Source organism: Lytechinus pictus, chromosome 15 (assembly GCF_037042905.1).
Source record: "Lytechinus pictus isolate F3 Inbred chromosome 15, Lp3.0, whole genome shotgun sequence".
Lineage (NCBI taxonomy): Eukaryota > Metazoa > Echinodermata > Echinoidea > Temnopleuroida > Toxopneustidae > Lytechinus > Lytechinus pictus.
In genome coordinates, this window is record NC_087259.1 from 21,116,233 (window position 1) to 21,133,212 (window position 16,980).

General features: G+C 35.3%; 1 protein-coding gene across 1 annotated transcript; it reads right to left on the reverse strand.

The window, feature by feature from the left end:
- Positions 1-2,786: 2,786 nt before the first annotated feature.
- LOC129277888 (protein FAM78A-like) lies at positions 2,787-10,317 on the reverse strand. Its single transcript, XM_054914069.2, has 2 exons — positions 10,313-10,317; positions 2,787-8,832 (listed from the first exon to the last, which is right to left on the reverse strand). The coding sequence occupies exons 1-2, from the start codon at positions 10,315-10,317 to the stop codon at positions 8,220-8,222; spliced, it is 618 nt and encodes a 205-aa protein (XP_054770044.2). The 3' UTR covers positions 2,787-8,219.
- Between the last annotated feature and the right edge of the window lie 6,663 nt (positions 10,318-16,980).

The following is a 16,980-nucleotide window of genomic DNA, read 5'->3' on the forward strand; positions in this document are numbered from 1 at the left end:
ATCATTGAGGCTCAAAATACAAAGTTTTGCACAATTTGCAAAAGAAAACAGAGGAAGAAAATTCAGTTTTGAGGCACATTTTCAGGCCAGAAATTTACTTATTTAACAAAACGTTGTATACAAAATAAATGACCAATATGAAAGAGTAACTTTTACTCTACCTGATGGTGCAATAATATTTCATTTAACTTGAGGTTAAAACAGGTAAATTCTTAGAGAAAGAAAATCTCACGAATCATGAGATTTTGCAAGGAGGAGGATTCAGCCGCGAGATGATTTGGATGAATCTGGCCTTTTTGCTCATTAGCATAGGGACCTGCGGTCTGACTGATATTTTTTTTTAATGGCGGGTCAAAATGACCTATAAGATTCGATGCAATGTTGATTACAAATGGAATAAATAAGGCGATGAAATGTATAAATGAAATTTGCTGACGCTGTAATAATTATCTAGCTCTGGGCAAGCAGTCACGGGTGAAGAACTGTTAAAAGGTTTTTTTTTTAAAGAGGAGTGCCCATAGAATATTTTGTATCTATCATCTGATTATCATAACTATTGGAATAGCCCAACTTAATGGCGAATGGATATACTAAGAAGGCTATTTATATTATATTCAGATACCGATACTGCCGTGATTAGGATGGTTGAGAATGTACTTTATCTAAGGAATGTGTGTAAAGGTTACTTTATAAGTACATTATTTTGATATCAATGCAAAAACGAAGGAGCAAATAAAATGTTTATGCTATGTTGACTTATAATATAGTGACTTTAAAAAATGTAGAAATTCTTCCCAACTAAAAAAGAAATCATAGCAATTTCCTCATGTATAGTCAGCCCTTTTGATACTTTGGTCGGAGAAAGGGAGGATTCCATGAAAATGCCTCCCTATTGTCATATTTTATGTGAAAAAAAAAATCTGTATTTCGTATAATGATAATGATATCATCGACTATACTTGCATATCACACATGTCACGTGTGTTGTGCATTAAACTTTTTTTTTAATAAGTGAAAGTTCAAAATGTCATAACTATCTTATTTCACATTCGACTTTGATTACTTTTTCAGCGTTATGCTTGCTTGATTTTGATTTATTAAAATCCACTTTTTGTTTGGGGTATATAGGATTGCACTTGAAAGCTCGTTCCCATCTACATGATAACACACCACAGTATAGACTTATTTATCATAAATTTCTTGAGACTGGAGGGGGACTCGAGAGTCATTATCAAGTATACGTACTAACATTGATGCGCTTCACCAAGAGGCATCTATCGGAAGTGTTTTTTTGTTTTTCAATTCTCGTTGACATTTTGTTGGAGTGATTCTGAGTGCTACCCCTCAACATCGGTGTATTTTAATCCGCTAGAAAAGGATAAGATAATATCCTCAGGCAAACTGGAGGTGACGTTGAAGTTCATGCCCACCGCCATCTTGTTGCGCCCCCTATTCCGCTGATGATCTGATTTTAGCATATTTTGAAAGAGGAATTATCAGGCAGATCTTCTGATTTATTTGATAAAATTATAACTTTAAGAGAAATTTTATGCTTGTTTTGTTTAATTGCAAATCTGTTTCTCGTTCTCCCCCTCCTCCTCTTTCTTCTTCTTCCTCTTTTTCTTCTTCTTTTCTTCTTCTTCTAATTCTAAATGGAAAACAAAAATGTGATAACTTTGTTCTGCTGTATTTCTACTTGGGTATTTTATTATATTATATGCCCCTCGTTCCGCTTTGGATACACCACTGTATTTCAAACGTGGACCAAATACGTCTTCATGCACGATTTTGTCTTAAAATGTGATCTGAAAATCCTTACACTGCGCTTTCAACATGATCAACATTTACTGGGACTACAAACCTTGCAATTCCGGCGGCATTATGGAAATCCAAGTTCTAATCAGTCTCCATCGGCAGTCAGACAAGCTATTTTTAACTGGAGATTTCCTTTTAGATCTTTAACTCGTACGAGGCTCTGCAAGCGACCCAGCTGTAAACTGTAGTTCCAAGATGAAATAAGCTTCAATATTGTCAGTATAATGTTTAAGAGCCAGATGTAACCATGACAACGTCATGAGAACTGGAAAAAAACATTTCGTACGTGGGGCGAAGTTGGCCAGATCCAAGATCAGCAAATTTATTATCATTAATCACTTGACATTCCGGAGAACAAAATTTGGTGTTTTATTTTCTCTGCTGTTAGAATTCACCCCCCCCCCCCATCAAAGCCGAAACACTGTTGATAATCTCAAAAGAGCGTGCGACTTGGGCCTATTCATTTATACTTCTATTGCACTTATAGGACATTTAAAATGTTGTTTATATTGGAAATATCTGCAATCACCCCTTTACTTCAAATATCCTAAAATCATCACATCATGACTTGTGCATGTTCTAACATCTTTGGTTTTTCATTATAATCTTACTCCATACTGATAGATAATCATTTTACGATCTCTCATAAGATTTCACTCTCTCTCCTACTTTTAACTACCCCGAGCTCCCCACTCTTTCTCTCCCTCCTTTTTGTATCAACCCCCACCCTCTCCCTCTTCCTCGCCCAATGCATCTCTTTCATGTCTGCCTTTCTATATATTTTTCTGACTCAATACATTTTCATTCAACTTTTCTGTTGTCTAACTTGTCTTCTGCATCTTGCATCGTTTTGTGAAAACATAACCTGTGTACAGGGGTTGGATATTTAAAATCAAAATTAATTCTGAACTTCCAATTCAACAAACCATTAACATGATTAACTCATTAATGAATGATCAGGAGAACAGGTATAAATTTGTGTGAATGTCTCACATTAAAAAAATGTTTATTGCACCGTTGTTGCTATCTAGATATTAATGACTACTGTACATAATATTATATTACAAAATTCACAAAAAATACATCAGGAAGGCAAATCTTTATTGCTCAAAATGAAGTCAAATTTCTCATAATAGCAACGAAAATGTTAGAATTCAATGCCGTTCCGTCCTCGAAGCAATAAGGAAGATTGTGTGAGGTTTGCGTGACAGAGTAACAAATCATAATTGTAAACTGCACCCTCGTGCAAACCGATATATAAGGCATTTGCAAGAATTTTATCAAATCGCGGATGACTTCACGATTGTCAGAACATACAACAAACACGGCGTAGAAAGGATAGCAGTCATAAATTATGACTATCAAATAGTCCAACGCAGGAGCAAAGTAGGATGTTGTGGAGGCTGTTATAATGTTGATTGTAACGACTTGTTTTAAAGAACACAAACAGTGACGAAATTTACTTTAACCTTGGATCTATATAAAAAATAATTAGAAAATACACATACAATAAAAATTAAGTAAACACATATTGAAAGAAGTTAGTGAAAGCGCTCAAAAACAGAGAGCATGAAAAGATAACAATACGATCACCAATTCACCATGTTGGAATGTACGATGTTTCTTTAGACACCCAACAATGAAAAACAATATCAATATTTTTAAAACGGGAGGAAAGAGAGAAACACGCTTGAATGTTATTGCAGTTGAAACTAACGTAAATCTGAAGATAAAATGTTACAAATATGATTTGGTGAATTCCCGGGAGCCCAATCTTCCCTCAGACTTTTGAGCCTTTTTTTTGTTAAAAAAAAAAAGTCATTTATCAAGTTGTGTTACTGTACTGCACTGAATGTTGTAGGATCCTATTATCGAAACAATATTATGGTAAGTAAATATCACTTTTAAATTCTTCTTTTGAAATAAAACCACATTCTTCTTAAAATTGTACACTTAGCAGAATATTCTGCGAAGTTGTAGTGTAACAGGAAAGTAAATCATGTAAAATCCTAATTTTGTGTCTTCATTAAAAAAATAACACTTTTCATTATCACTTCCACTTCACAATTAGCCTTCACAATTGATCCTACATAAATTATAACAATATCGGCACCAAATTTTCATTATTTATTTATAAAATTTGACTCTTACAATATTATTATTTCCTCCACTCCTTATTTCATGAAAATGTATAAAAAAAATGAAAATCATAAATGAGACAGTGTTCAGCCTTTATCGATGGAAAACTGTAGGTGACGTACAGGGGTGCATTTTATGAAGCAAATAGACATCGATTTTCATTGACTTCTGTTATAAGCTATTGAAATCCTTGCATCTGATTGGCTGGGAGCAAATTTGTCAGTGAAAATCACTGACAAGATACTTCATGAAAACATTCCTCACAGTCGTCAGCATTCCGATGTAAAAGTTACGAGACTTTAATGAATTACATTTTGTTGATAAACGAATTCATGATGATTTCAGTACTAATGTGATGGCAGTTTGATTTTTTGAAACAACGGACTCTCTAAAACACACGGTTGTTTCTTTCTACACTAAAACACAAGGGCTCCGTCACACAAAGGTTTGCGATGAATTGCAAATTATGAAAGAACCGCACTGATTGGTCCCTGGTCCGTATTTTAAACCAAATGCACGTGTAACATTGATATTGATTGGTCAGTTCATTTGGCGATCGCTAATCTTTGTGTTACGGAGCCCTTAGGTGTGGTCTGACCAAACTCACCAAAGTGGAAAAAATGTGATTCACTTCATCACAAAAAGTGAAGCTTACTTCATAATTAAAGCGTTTGAGATTCTGCTGCTTTTGTCACTACAGTATATGAACACCTTTATTCACTGCGTGACAACTGTGATAATTTCATCCTACCAAAAAAGGTATATGATTAACTTTTTTATCACAGTGATTACACTATCACATAGAAGTGAATACACACGTGATTCTTTTCATTAGTAAAGAGCCTTTGTTTCTACATTCACTGTGTAAAAATTGCTTCTTTCTTCACAGTCACCATGACAATGTGGTTTATTCGAGGTGATTTTCACAACATAGTCACACTTTACCTTCGATGATGTACATTAATTTTGTACACGCAAAAATATGTATCGAGATTTCTTGCTTTTGTAACAAACGACATCAGATATTACAAAATAATAACACCTCCAAAGACATGGAATTGAAATGCTCATAAATAAGATATTTTCATCAGCATTATCTAAATTTTCAGTTTGTTACGAAAATATTTTAATTAGTTTTATACACATAACAAAGTGAAAGATGAACATTTGGAATTATTAAAAACAAAACCTGAAGTCTCAAAATCATGAAAAATAAAACCTTGACAGATAAAAACAGAACTTTGACTCTTTTCCCAAAACGTGCTGCAACTCTGTAAATTCGTTCGACAGCTGGTTAAACATAACGGATATTTCATAGATTTGGCACACAAGAACTGACCACCAACTTTTTAAAACATAAAACAGTGCGAGTTGTTTAAGCAATATTAGCGTATTCTAGCATCCACTTCGTAGACGCTTTCTGCAACGTCCAACATCTATTGAAAATACCCGTCAAAATCAATCACAATAGACAGATTAGAGGTCATTGTCAAAATTTGGTGGACCAGGGCAGCACATCGTCTTAAGATTCGGACCAGACATAAAATTGCAAATTTGTTATTTGTCCAGAGTCGAGGACGACACTTCTGTTTTGATTCACCGATATTCGACGAAGGCTCTTTTGTTATGAAGGGCTTTTGACAATAGATTCTCTGAGTTATAGAAAGCGTCTGCGAAGTAATTGCAAAAATGTCCCACTTAACGCGTAAAGTAAACCTATAACGATATCAATGACATTGTCATGTAACGTTATTGTTGATGGTCCTTAATAAAATACAATGATTATCATTGCATAATGATGTGTTTGAGGAAAAAAAAGGTTACCGGAGTCGTATGATCCAATAAATACGACTTCCTTTATGATTTATAATACAGTCACACGATACCGACTCCGAATCGACCGATTGTAAGTCATGGGTAGTAGCGTATAGAAGCTTTGATTGGTCTGGAGTTGGTGTTATCGATGAGTCTGTAGCACTAGACCAACTAAATGCAAATTAAACCCTGACAATGGAATAAACATTTCAGCATATGCATACAATCCCCCCCCCCCCAAAAAAAAAAAAAAAAAAAAAAAAAAAAAAAAAAAATCTTTAGAAATTAAAGTTAAAAATATTTATATTTTCTTTTCTTAAGCAAGAATGAAAGGCCATTGAACCTTTTCTCCTTCCCCAATAACGGAAGACATTGTTCTTCAGTATGAAAGTATATTTACATTTTGCATATCCTCTCAAATTCAGCAACATCGTTTGCATAGTTTCTGTCATAAATAAGTTACAAATTTTGAGGAATATGCAAATCATTTTCTCAAGTATTCACCACTTGAGGTACACAGGAAGTGGAACACCCTCTTAACATCGTCCAATTATTCTTGCTCCTGACAAAATGCAATAGTTTTGGAGTCTGGAGCAAAACTTAAGCATCAACTGATTTTGATACTGAATTCATTGATCATGTGGTGCATTATGCTGTAACACTCAAATATCATGTTGGTCAATGTAGTTAGGATTACTCGATGAATACTCTACTTAGTAACATATCGAATATGGAGTTCTTTGGTTAGAACAATAGAACTCGTGTTTTACCCACCAAAAGACCAACATTTTCATTCTATTCACTCAGATGTCTAATTTACTATTGAACTTACTTTAAACTTTCAAGGATTTAAAATAAATCCATAGCGACTGTGAGTAGTGACCAGACAAACTTGGATTAGTTTTAGATCCTAGGAATTTGTCTTTAAATCCAAAAGTTTCCATATTCAAATCCACAATGTCTAAAAAATCTAAATGCAATGTTCGATTTGTCTTTTTAATAGCCGCTCGAGATTTATTTTTAAATCCTGGAAATCTGGATTGAACTTTGATAGTGAAAATTATTATTTTTGAAGTGGATATCCCATCTTTCCAACTTAGCGGACAGCTAAGTTCCCTTTGTGTTCATATTTCAGACCGTATTTCAATTTTGCCAAAGAAGAGACGCTCGAAATACTGTTAACATCAGCATGTCCTTCCCTCATAAAGAATTCCAGCCCGCCCCCAAGGTTCAGCAAGCATCCATTTACCAATAAATGTTATTTAATTATGGTATCCCGTAAGTATTCAGAGAAGGCTTGCAAATCACATTAACCTTTTAAAACTGGGGGTGCTGCAACGCTTATAGGCCTAATCATTGGCGGGTATACCTTTTGTAAGAATCCTTGTTATTTTCAGAGGATATCAATGGAGGAACTTGTACGATAAACCGGGTGTGAAAACCTTAACCAGCCTTTCTGTTACAGTGTACTTTATTACTTAAAATATATTATTATTTAATTATCTACCATTTTACCAACATTAATGGTACAATGAAGAGCTCGCTTAGGGATCCAGTCACACACACCCTTACTGATCAAACCATTATGACGACCGACCCCGGACAGATCGACAACCAACGATACAGAATACTGATGACTTCCTATACGGCTCTCAATGATCGGTCACGGGTCGATCAGGAACAGTGTGACTGGGATAGATTGAGACTATATTTCCCTTGCAGCAGTTCTTCTGAACATCTCACAAAGACAGTCACTGAATCATCAGATATTTCAAGGCACAGATAAAAGAACTCGTGGCTGGAAGACATGCGCATCTCTGACAAGAAAAGATATTGGTGCACAACGGCCTAACTAATATTTATAATCAGGGTTTATTTGTATAACTACTTACTCATCCAATATAAAGATAAAAATAAATGATTCTTCAATTAAGGCACTGATGCTTCACCTTGTCCAATTCATATGGTGAAATTATACAATTATTTTCTTGTTCAGTCATATTTTATAACAGGCCTATCATCCGCAATAGATTACACGATTTTCATACTTCTTTGAGGTGATTATCAACGTCAATGTCAAATCAGGAAAACAATGAGAAGAAAGTCTTGGTAGCTAGATTGCACATAACCGCTGGAAAGTTGCGAGCATTCTTTGTCAGCAATATCACACTTTAAGTACTGTCTGTTACGTAGTTTGTCATACAATGACGCCATCCATTCATTTTGAAATACCTTAAACTCATCTGGCATTTGTTAATGGTCATTTCGACATGTGAAGCAAAAATTCGGCAGTTGACAGTGATATAAACGTATTGCTCTCTTTCTCATCGTCTCTTAAATATAAAAACAATCACTTTATGCTCTTCGTTTAAACAGTCATATTTGCTCATTTTGATTGTGATTCTCAATTACAGAAAGTTTCTAGAAGTCCACCAGTGAAGTAAAAATCGCTACTGGCTTACTGGAGGTACTATAACTACTTCACGCCCCGTCATGGGTCGCCATATTAAAGTTTGCGCGTTGTTGGCGTTGGGTGCGCGTAGGGCTTCCGGAGGGGGTAGTTCGTTCTGATTTGGCTCTAGTATTTGCGGTTGTTCCTGAATTATGGGGTCTAAAAGGTGTGCTCGTCGTCCCAAAGGTTGTCGACCATCCACCGCGATGTTGATTTGCATTCGCCATTTTATCGTACGAAGCACAAACTTCTGACCAGTCGTTTTGTTGCTCGCGATTAACCACACCGTAAAGCTCTGGTCGCGCGCGAGCTTGGTAAGTTTGACCTCGTGGCTGTTGCGCACCGGAATGTCCCATGTGATGGAGGGGTGGAAATTATCGTTCATCCGTAGATGACACACGGTGTAACAGTTCGTAGGTCCCACGATCACCCCTACTTCAGTAGTGCAGCCGTACCAAGGGTAATGTTTCCCGTCCGAGTCGCTCACAAAACGTTGCTGACCGCTCTTGAGTGCTGGAATCTCCCAACTCGATCTGCAAAAATGAAAACATGAAAGAAAGTTTTTTTTTAAATAACGTGATGAAATCAACTTTTCACCACGATGAAAGAGTCTATTGAAAGTGTATGTTGAATAAAATGAAAATCATTTCAAACACCACATGATGTCCCTTCTGAGATCGGATGGATATGCTGAATATTTCTTCAGAAAAAATAATCATAGAATGGTAATGTCATAAGTCCACCCCTTCCATCCACCCATAGAATTACTTTTTAATGGCATGAATGGGGCTGGGTAGAGTGGAAGGGTTGTATATTGACTATGATGATCTCCAATATGCAAGAAGGCAAGAAATCATGTTAGGGTCTGGCATTTTTCTTGTTTCATCTAACTACAGATAACATAAGCCCGGTTGTAATAATATAGAATCTAAACTTTGCAAACGCATACGTTTTGTGGGTGCCTTTAACATACAAGCCACCACAAAACTAGGTGAGAATTTGATGACTTGTGCAAGGGTCGTACAACGACTTAGATACCCCAAGGGAAGCAGCGAAATATCGATCCCTTTTCATCAACGAGAAGGTGTTAACATGGGGCTCAGCGAAGCCTCAAGCGATCGCACGAACAGAACCTGATACCGCACTGTCTGCCGCGGCCAACGATTTATGATAGAATTCAATATCCCGCCAAAAAAAGAGCCAACACCAAATTTTCCTTCATTCCCATGATTGTCTGTATTTCTCAGTGGAGTGCTTATTTCTCCAGACGTTATTGCTCGGTGAAAAATAAGGCTATAGGTAAGGAAATATGGTCGACTAGTCAATGATCAAGAACAGGGGACCGAAACAGGTGATTCTATATCTGGTACAAAAATAGAAGAATTCATAACGTTCTGTAATAAACTTACTTTCAATATTATCAACCACGCTTGTATCATGACTGTGTATTCCCTGATAATATACCCCGCTGATTGAGTACGTAAATCGAGCGGAAATCAGACAATTACAGAATTAGAAATCATTGCCATGGTAACAAATCGGTCCAACAGAGAGCGGGCCAGGAAATGATGTCCAGATTAATTTCTAAATCAAAATTATCTCAGTGACTTTATTAACTGTTGTGTACATAACAATTCATTTGTTTTTAAAGGGAACTGACACGTACATTGGAAAGACAATTAAAAACCAACCTTTCAAAACGGTTGAATCTTTTCTGTTTCGCAATAGGGCTTCGTAAAGGGCAACTTTAACTGAAAATGAAACGTTAATCTAATAATGAAATGCGTAGGCCCCATATAGTTATTTTCACTCACCAACTGTTTGGGATTTGAAAAAAAGACAATCAATTCTTAAACTCTTAATTTAGTAGAAATTAATGTACATAATTATCTGCAGTTCTTTTACATCCAAATTTCATTTACTTGAATTCCGGTGGGGGGATCCTTGATTAAAAATTTGCTTGCCACCCTCTACGCACATGATACATTATCGGCAAACAAGGGGAAGTTTTTTAATGTCACATTTACATGTATGTGAGTATCAATAATAGTATAGCAAAATAACCATAATCCCCTGCGATTATTCATTTACGTCATTCTGCTAAAATTATTGTCGTGACATTTTGAAATGGAATTCCGCAGTTGTCGATACTCTATTTTGATACAACATAATCCACACCAGATGTTCCGAATGGGGGTTAAAATGACACTACACTACATTCACTAAACTACAGGGTAAACTACAAAGCAGTTTCACAAAATCATATTTCGTAAATTTGGAATAAATTTTAAAGATTATGACCAGATCTGCCTTACGAATATAAATACATTACATATTTTGGGATGACAGTGAATGAGCTAAATTGAGGCTAATTATGTGAATACGCCCATGGCTGGATTCCCTCTCCGCTCCATTGATGGGCACAGGTGTAACTAGAGTAGCCAATATACGTCATTAACTTCAATGATTAATTAATCAACTCCTTCTAAAAAAAACCTAGCCGAATTTCTCCACATCTCTCTCTAACTCCCTCTCTAACTCTTTTTATCAACTTTCGCAATCTTCCACGCTTAAAGTAATTTGCTAACATTGATTTGACTTTAAAGAATCTGAGCTAGAAAGTCACACTTGTCACCTGTGTCTGTGATACGTTAAAAAAATTAAGCCCAGAAAAAATTGCGTCCGAAAATCATTATTTAGTGCTTCAAAAAGTGAAATATAAAGTGACCGGAAACACCATCTTAATTTCATCCCATACACTTATATGTTCTATTTAAGCGTCTTCAAGACGCCTAATTACAAAATTGGGGTTTGCCTTGTATTTTTAGATTCTCATTCTCAATAATGGTTGTTTTCAGGGTTTTTTTAGTTCTAATACATGTACTTGTACACATGCTTCATCTTGGTTTGAGAATTTTTTTAATCGGCTGCTCACTAAGTTAAATAATATCTTCAATTACCGCCCGTCTTTCATATTTTAAAACTAAATCGTTCCCCTCTCACCTCCTTCCTCTACTTCTTTCAGCTTTCCCGTATCAATTTGTATGACCTTATAGTGCTTAGACCCCTCTTTCCTCGACACCCTTCTTTTTTATCCCATCTCTTTTAATTTCTCCCCTTTTATCACTAAATTGCTCCTCTGTAGAGCCATACCTGCCCCTATCCATTTGTGTACCTGTGTACCTGCAAAAAGCTTGGGTTCACGGAAATTTCGTATCAAAGTGCAATTATTTAGTTTTTATGTTCTTCTTAATAAAAACAAACGAAAACAAAACAACCCAATACAATGGATGGATGTCAGGATACGATGAAGTGCTTTGATTTTGAAGTGTGTCCATTCATCATGCTTTCGAGACATTTATAATGTAGTTAAATAGAGAGTCTACATGTAATCATATTAAGATAAAAGCTGGGTACAGGTCTGCAGAAACGTATATTTTCAGTTTCAGAAGGACTGACCGAATTACTAAAAATATATTAATCGTTGATTCAAGAGATTCTTCGTGTATTGTTGGCATCAAGTATTGTTGGCATCAAAATAATGTCCAAAGTTTTCCCCGAGTATTATCATGGACCTAATAGGTCCATGATAATACTTAGCGTTGACCATCCCACCGCTGACACCATTAATTCCATAGCCCTAAACCACATCAATCGAATAGGGAAACTATACCAAACAAGAGGGGTTGATACGGTACAAACCAACAATTGCAAACTGTAATGAAACTCATGATTATAATCATGACACTACCGATCTGTATAAGTTAGTTTACTTTATTATAGATATTCTATAAAAACATTTTGAATTTAGACAGCGATGTTGAACTCTCCCAAGAATTACAACTGAATATTGAACATGGTTGCCTAAATTTCAAAACATTATTTCAACTTACATATATCCGATACCCATCAATAGAATGTTCCGGTTCGACCTAGATAATAAATTGAACATGCAATTTTTTGTACTTATTACTTACAAAAATGTCACTCATGTATCCATGTTTTCTTTATTATTCATTGATATTTCTTTATTTCATCTCAATTTATTTGCGTTTTAGGGAAGTCGGCCTATGCTCTCTCTGAACACAATTATGAGATATATCAAATACCTTTCAAAAGGTAAATGGAACAAACAAAAATCGTCAGCATCATATACCGTTAACCTAATTATCCCTCAAATAAGACTAGCCTGGTTTGATGATAAATCAAATTTGTTGGAGTTAAGCAATATATATACCCCCTACTGCTCGAAACATCTGCACACCTCGGCATGTACGAAAGCATGGAAATCACACAAAAAATTTGCAGGTGAAACGCTGAGAGACAGATCTAGATGGATGAAGACGAAATGCATCAACGCTCAAAAAGACGTAGTCTACAGGCACAAACATTATTTATATCGAAATAAATTAAACTACCGAAAAGCCTTGCTCATGGCCTATATCCATCGACTCCTCGCCACATAAAGGGAGACATGCCAATTAATATTACATGGTCTAGAGTGGAGAGTCGGACCAAATACTCTAAAGAACAATTCAGACATAATTTACCTATTATATCATAACTTCATAAGGCTAAAAAGGTTTCGGCCAGCATACTATCCATGATACATGTTTGAATATACAGATGTCTTCACATTGGATATATCTAGACATCGCTAAATCCCTTCTGTATCTTCGAAATAAACTCCATTTATTTCGCTAAATTGCCTCGGACTATCGAACTTTAATCAGGATTAATTCCAGGATTGAAATGAAAGTTGGAAACCGAACGACTGATTAAACCTCGACGAGCGACATTCAGGAGTGATTCACATGAGATCTTAAAGGGGAAACTTTTCTCCGAAGTCAAGAGCCTAAAAAATAACTCGGTGCATCCCCTGCCAGAGTGTCATGTGCTTTGTGCATTTTCATAGGCTTGAAGACTGTATATTAATAGAATGAAATAACTGGAAATATGATTGCAAATTCAGATTAAAAAATTGTCATTATTTTGAACAACCTTTCTTGCAAACAAATTTGCTTGGGAACATACAATGGGAGGCCTGATCAATCATTTCGTTTTTCGGCAGAGACTATAAGTTAGTGTTATATAGTGCTGATGAAAAGTAATTAGTAGCATAAAATGAGGGCTTGGGACAATGGACACCCCCCCAAAAAAAAAAATAATAATAATAAAAGTTTTACGACCAAGAAAAAACAAAGAATGAAGAGGGAAAGTAAAAAGGATGACAAAATGATATTACTGTCTAAATATATTGTCACAATCTATCATAAAATTAGGCTTAACTGGGTGTCCTCTATATGTTGGAGGCGCAAAGAAAAAGCTTGTCAAAATGAAAGACGAAGTGGTCCTATATATGAACCATATAGGGAAAGCCAGGGAATCCCGATATTATCGAACCTGATCCATATTGAAACTCTGTCATGTCTAATTTAACTCACATAAAATGTGTATAACTATGATAAGTAGTCGATTTAGCCTATACATGTGAGTGGCGCAAAATAGAGCACTAAACATTGCTACACTCTAAAAAAATAAAGGATTAAAAATAAATCCAGATCGGCTGTGGATAGTGACCAGCCGAATGTTGGATTTATTTTAAATCTTTATGATTAACTTTCAAATCTCAACAGATTTAAATTCAAATATTTTAGATTGATATTTAAATCCACAAGGTTTAAAACTAAATCTAATATTCGGCTGGTCACTATTCACAGCCGATCTGGATTTATTTTAAATCCTTGATTTTTAGAGTGTAAAGGGCGCATCGCCCCTGAAGAGCGCCAATGTTTTCCACCAACTGCAGAACCATGAAGAGCAAATTATGCACTCTTTATAACACGGATTAAAATTCGAGTGTGAAGGGGGATCTGAAGGAGGCGATCTTCTTGATCACACTGCTGAATTGAGATGAGACAGACACGACAGATATCGGGTTCATGAGAATGGATTACGGCCAGCTCGGGGTTCATGCGGCTCATGAGACCCTCATTTCCTCTCGTTATTTTACCCAATTTTGCCCCAAAGTTCGCCCTCAAGCCGCAGAGCAGGATTGACATCTACGACTCGGAAATGCAATCCCCCGTAAATGCATCATTTTTATCCAGAAGGATGAAATGAACATTTATTGCCGTTGAACATAAAAACCTCGTCATATTTCATCCTTACAATACAAGTTACAGACTATCATATGGTTTTTACCATTATTTCAATGTAAAAAGTGATACCAATTATTGTTTTATATCGCTTATTCTCTATCTGTTCATTTTGGTTTAGTTGTATCATGGAGCTATAGCTCCATGGTTGTATATAGACCTTTTTAAGATAAAGGTGTAACGGTAGAATGTTGACACAGCTTGGGAAAGTGTTCTTGTATATAATCAGTGGCGTAATGATCCAAACATTTTGAGGGGGCGAAAATGGCGAACGGGGCAACATTTCTAAAATGCTGCGAGCGAGCAAAGCGAGAGAGCAAAAACTTTGACCTTTTGAAAGCCAAAATCTATCTATTATGATATACATGTATTTTGGGTGATAATATTCAGAAAATAATATATTTCACCCTTTCCCTCTTTTATTTTCTTTCTTTTTTCCTTATTTTTCTCTTGGGCGTGAAAAATGGTGGGGGGAGGGGGTCAATGGCCTCGACGTTCCTTATGGCGTACCTAAGACTAGGTCCAAATTATAATACTGGCGGACCAATTTCGACTTACTAGACAACATCCACTCTGGAGAACTGTTTTAAACAATAAATGGAATTCATTTAACAAATAATAGAAATAAAGATTGATAGATAGTTGATTGATAAATAGCTCAATAATGTAATTGTAATAAATAAAATAAAAGAAATAAAAAGAATGAATACAAAAAATAATAAAAGGCATACATCAATAAATGAGTATATAGGTCTACTTAAATGAACACATAGGGGACCTATTTATATATTTATTTATTTATTTATCTATTTATTCATGCATGTTCTTAATGTACAATGTAAAATACACAGATAATATATAAATATAATATATAAAACACAAGTAAGTAATGAACATACAAAGGGGTTGCAACATAAGCTAAAAGCTTGATTGGTTGAAGCACCTTTAATAAACATTGGTTGAAGGAACTATTAATAAACATACATCACAAGCAAGTCATACATTCTAACAATTTACAAACATATGAAAAAAAATAGATAAAAGAACAAATGCTGTAAATATATCATGCTGAGAAATAGAAAAAGTTTGGGGAAAAGTCGTTACATGTGTTCAAAAACCTCGATGGCAGGCTAACATTTCCCTTTAAAGTTGAGACAAAGAACATTATTGATGTGCCTTTTCCTAGCATTATTTACAGGCATAGATACACGGGGGTCACCTGAAAAGCTTTCAAGAACATTCCCATTAGGAATACCCATGGAAATTTATTAAGTTAACCCTTGCACGTTTTACCAGCCGTATGACACTGTGTGGTATACAAGGCCGCAACAGTGAATGGGGGCGAGGTAAAGCTGAACTTGCACCATAGTGTATATACCTACAATTTGGATCCCTGTTCATTAAATGTTTTCATTTACAATTTGAGGGGGCACAATATGACATCATGGCGAGTAAGCGAAGCGAGTCAGAAAAAGATTGACCTTTTATAGTCACAAGCTATTTAATCAAAGACAGACTTTAAAACATAAAATATACTGAAAATCATATTGTATTTTTCTCTATTCAATATCATTCTTTATCCTTTTTTTGTTGGGGGGGGGGGTGGAGGGGCAGGAGCCCCCAAGTACCCTCTACCTTGTATGCAAGCAGCCGCAAGTTATCAAACCATGATCGCTGTGGCTTTCATTCTAAAAACGACCTACTCGAATTTGAAGAGAATGAATGAATGAATGAATGAATGAATGAATGAATGAATGAATGAATGAATCTTTATTTCGTTTCAATTCCAATATCAAGCAACAACAATAACACCAGTAGATTATTGGGCTACAAGTAAATAGCAAAGAACAATAGTAAATAATTACAGGATAATATACATAATACATGCACTACTTTTTATGGAACATTAGTAACACCCATGAGAACAGACGGAAATGAAACGTGGTGACCTACTAAGAAGCTTAGCTTGTGGGCCATAGGCCACCAGAATGTTAAAAAAATTATATTAGCAATCATTTTAAAACATCATAGAACAAGCAAACAAAAAATTTGAGTAAATAACCAAAGTACAGATATACATATTTACAAAAGATACACTAAAAAGTAACAAAAAGGTGAAATGCAGAATGCAAACATTCTATTAGACCTAAAGTATAAGAATCTAAAATTCAAAAAGAAGAAAGAAAAGACGAAAATATAAAGAAAATAGGCAGAGCTCTATTTTTGCATAGATAATTGTGGGAAGAATACAATTTATAAAGTTAGACGAGATATAACAAGCAGGCATTCGTTTACTGATTTAAGTATTTCTTCAGTAAATCGGTCTTTAACTTGTTTCTAAAAACACTAAGGCTAACTGTTTTCTTCAATGAAGAAGGAAGGGAGTTCCATAATTTTGGCCCTGTATAAACGAATGTATTTAGCCGAAAACTAGTTTTGACCAATGGCAAGTGGAGAAAAGAAACTTGTCTTGTATAGTAAGAATGGATTTGGTCATTTCTAACACATAATGAATCAAGGGCAAGTGGAAGTTCTCTTTTATTTAATTGATACATAATGCAACCAAGGTTGAGATCAAATATGTCATGTAAATCAAGGAAC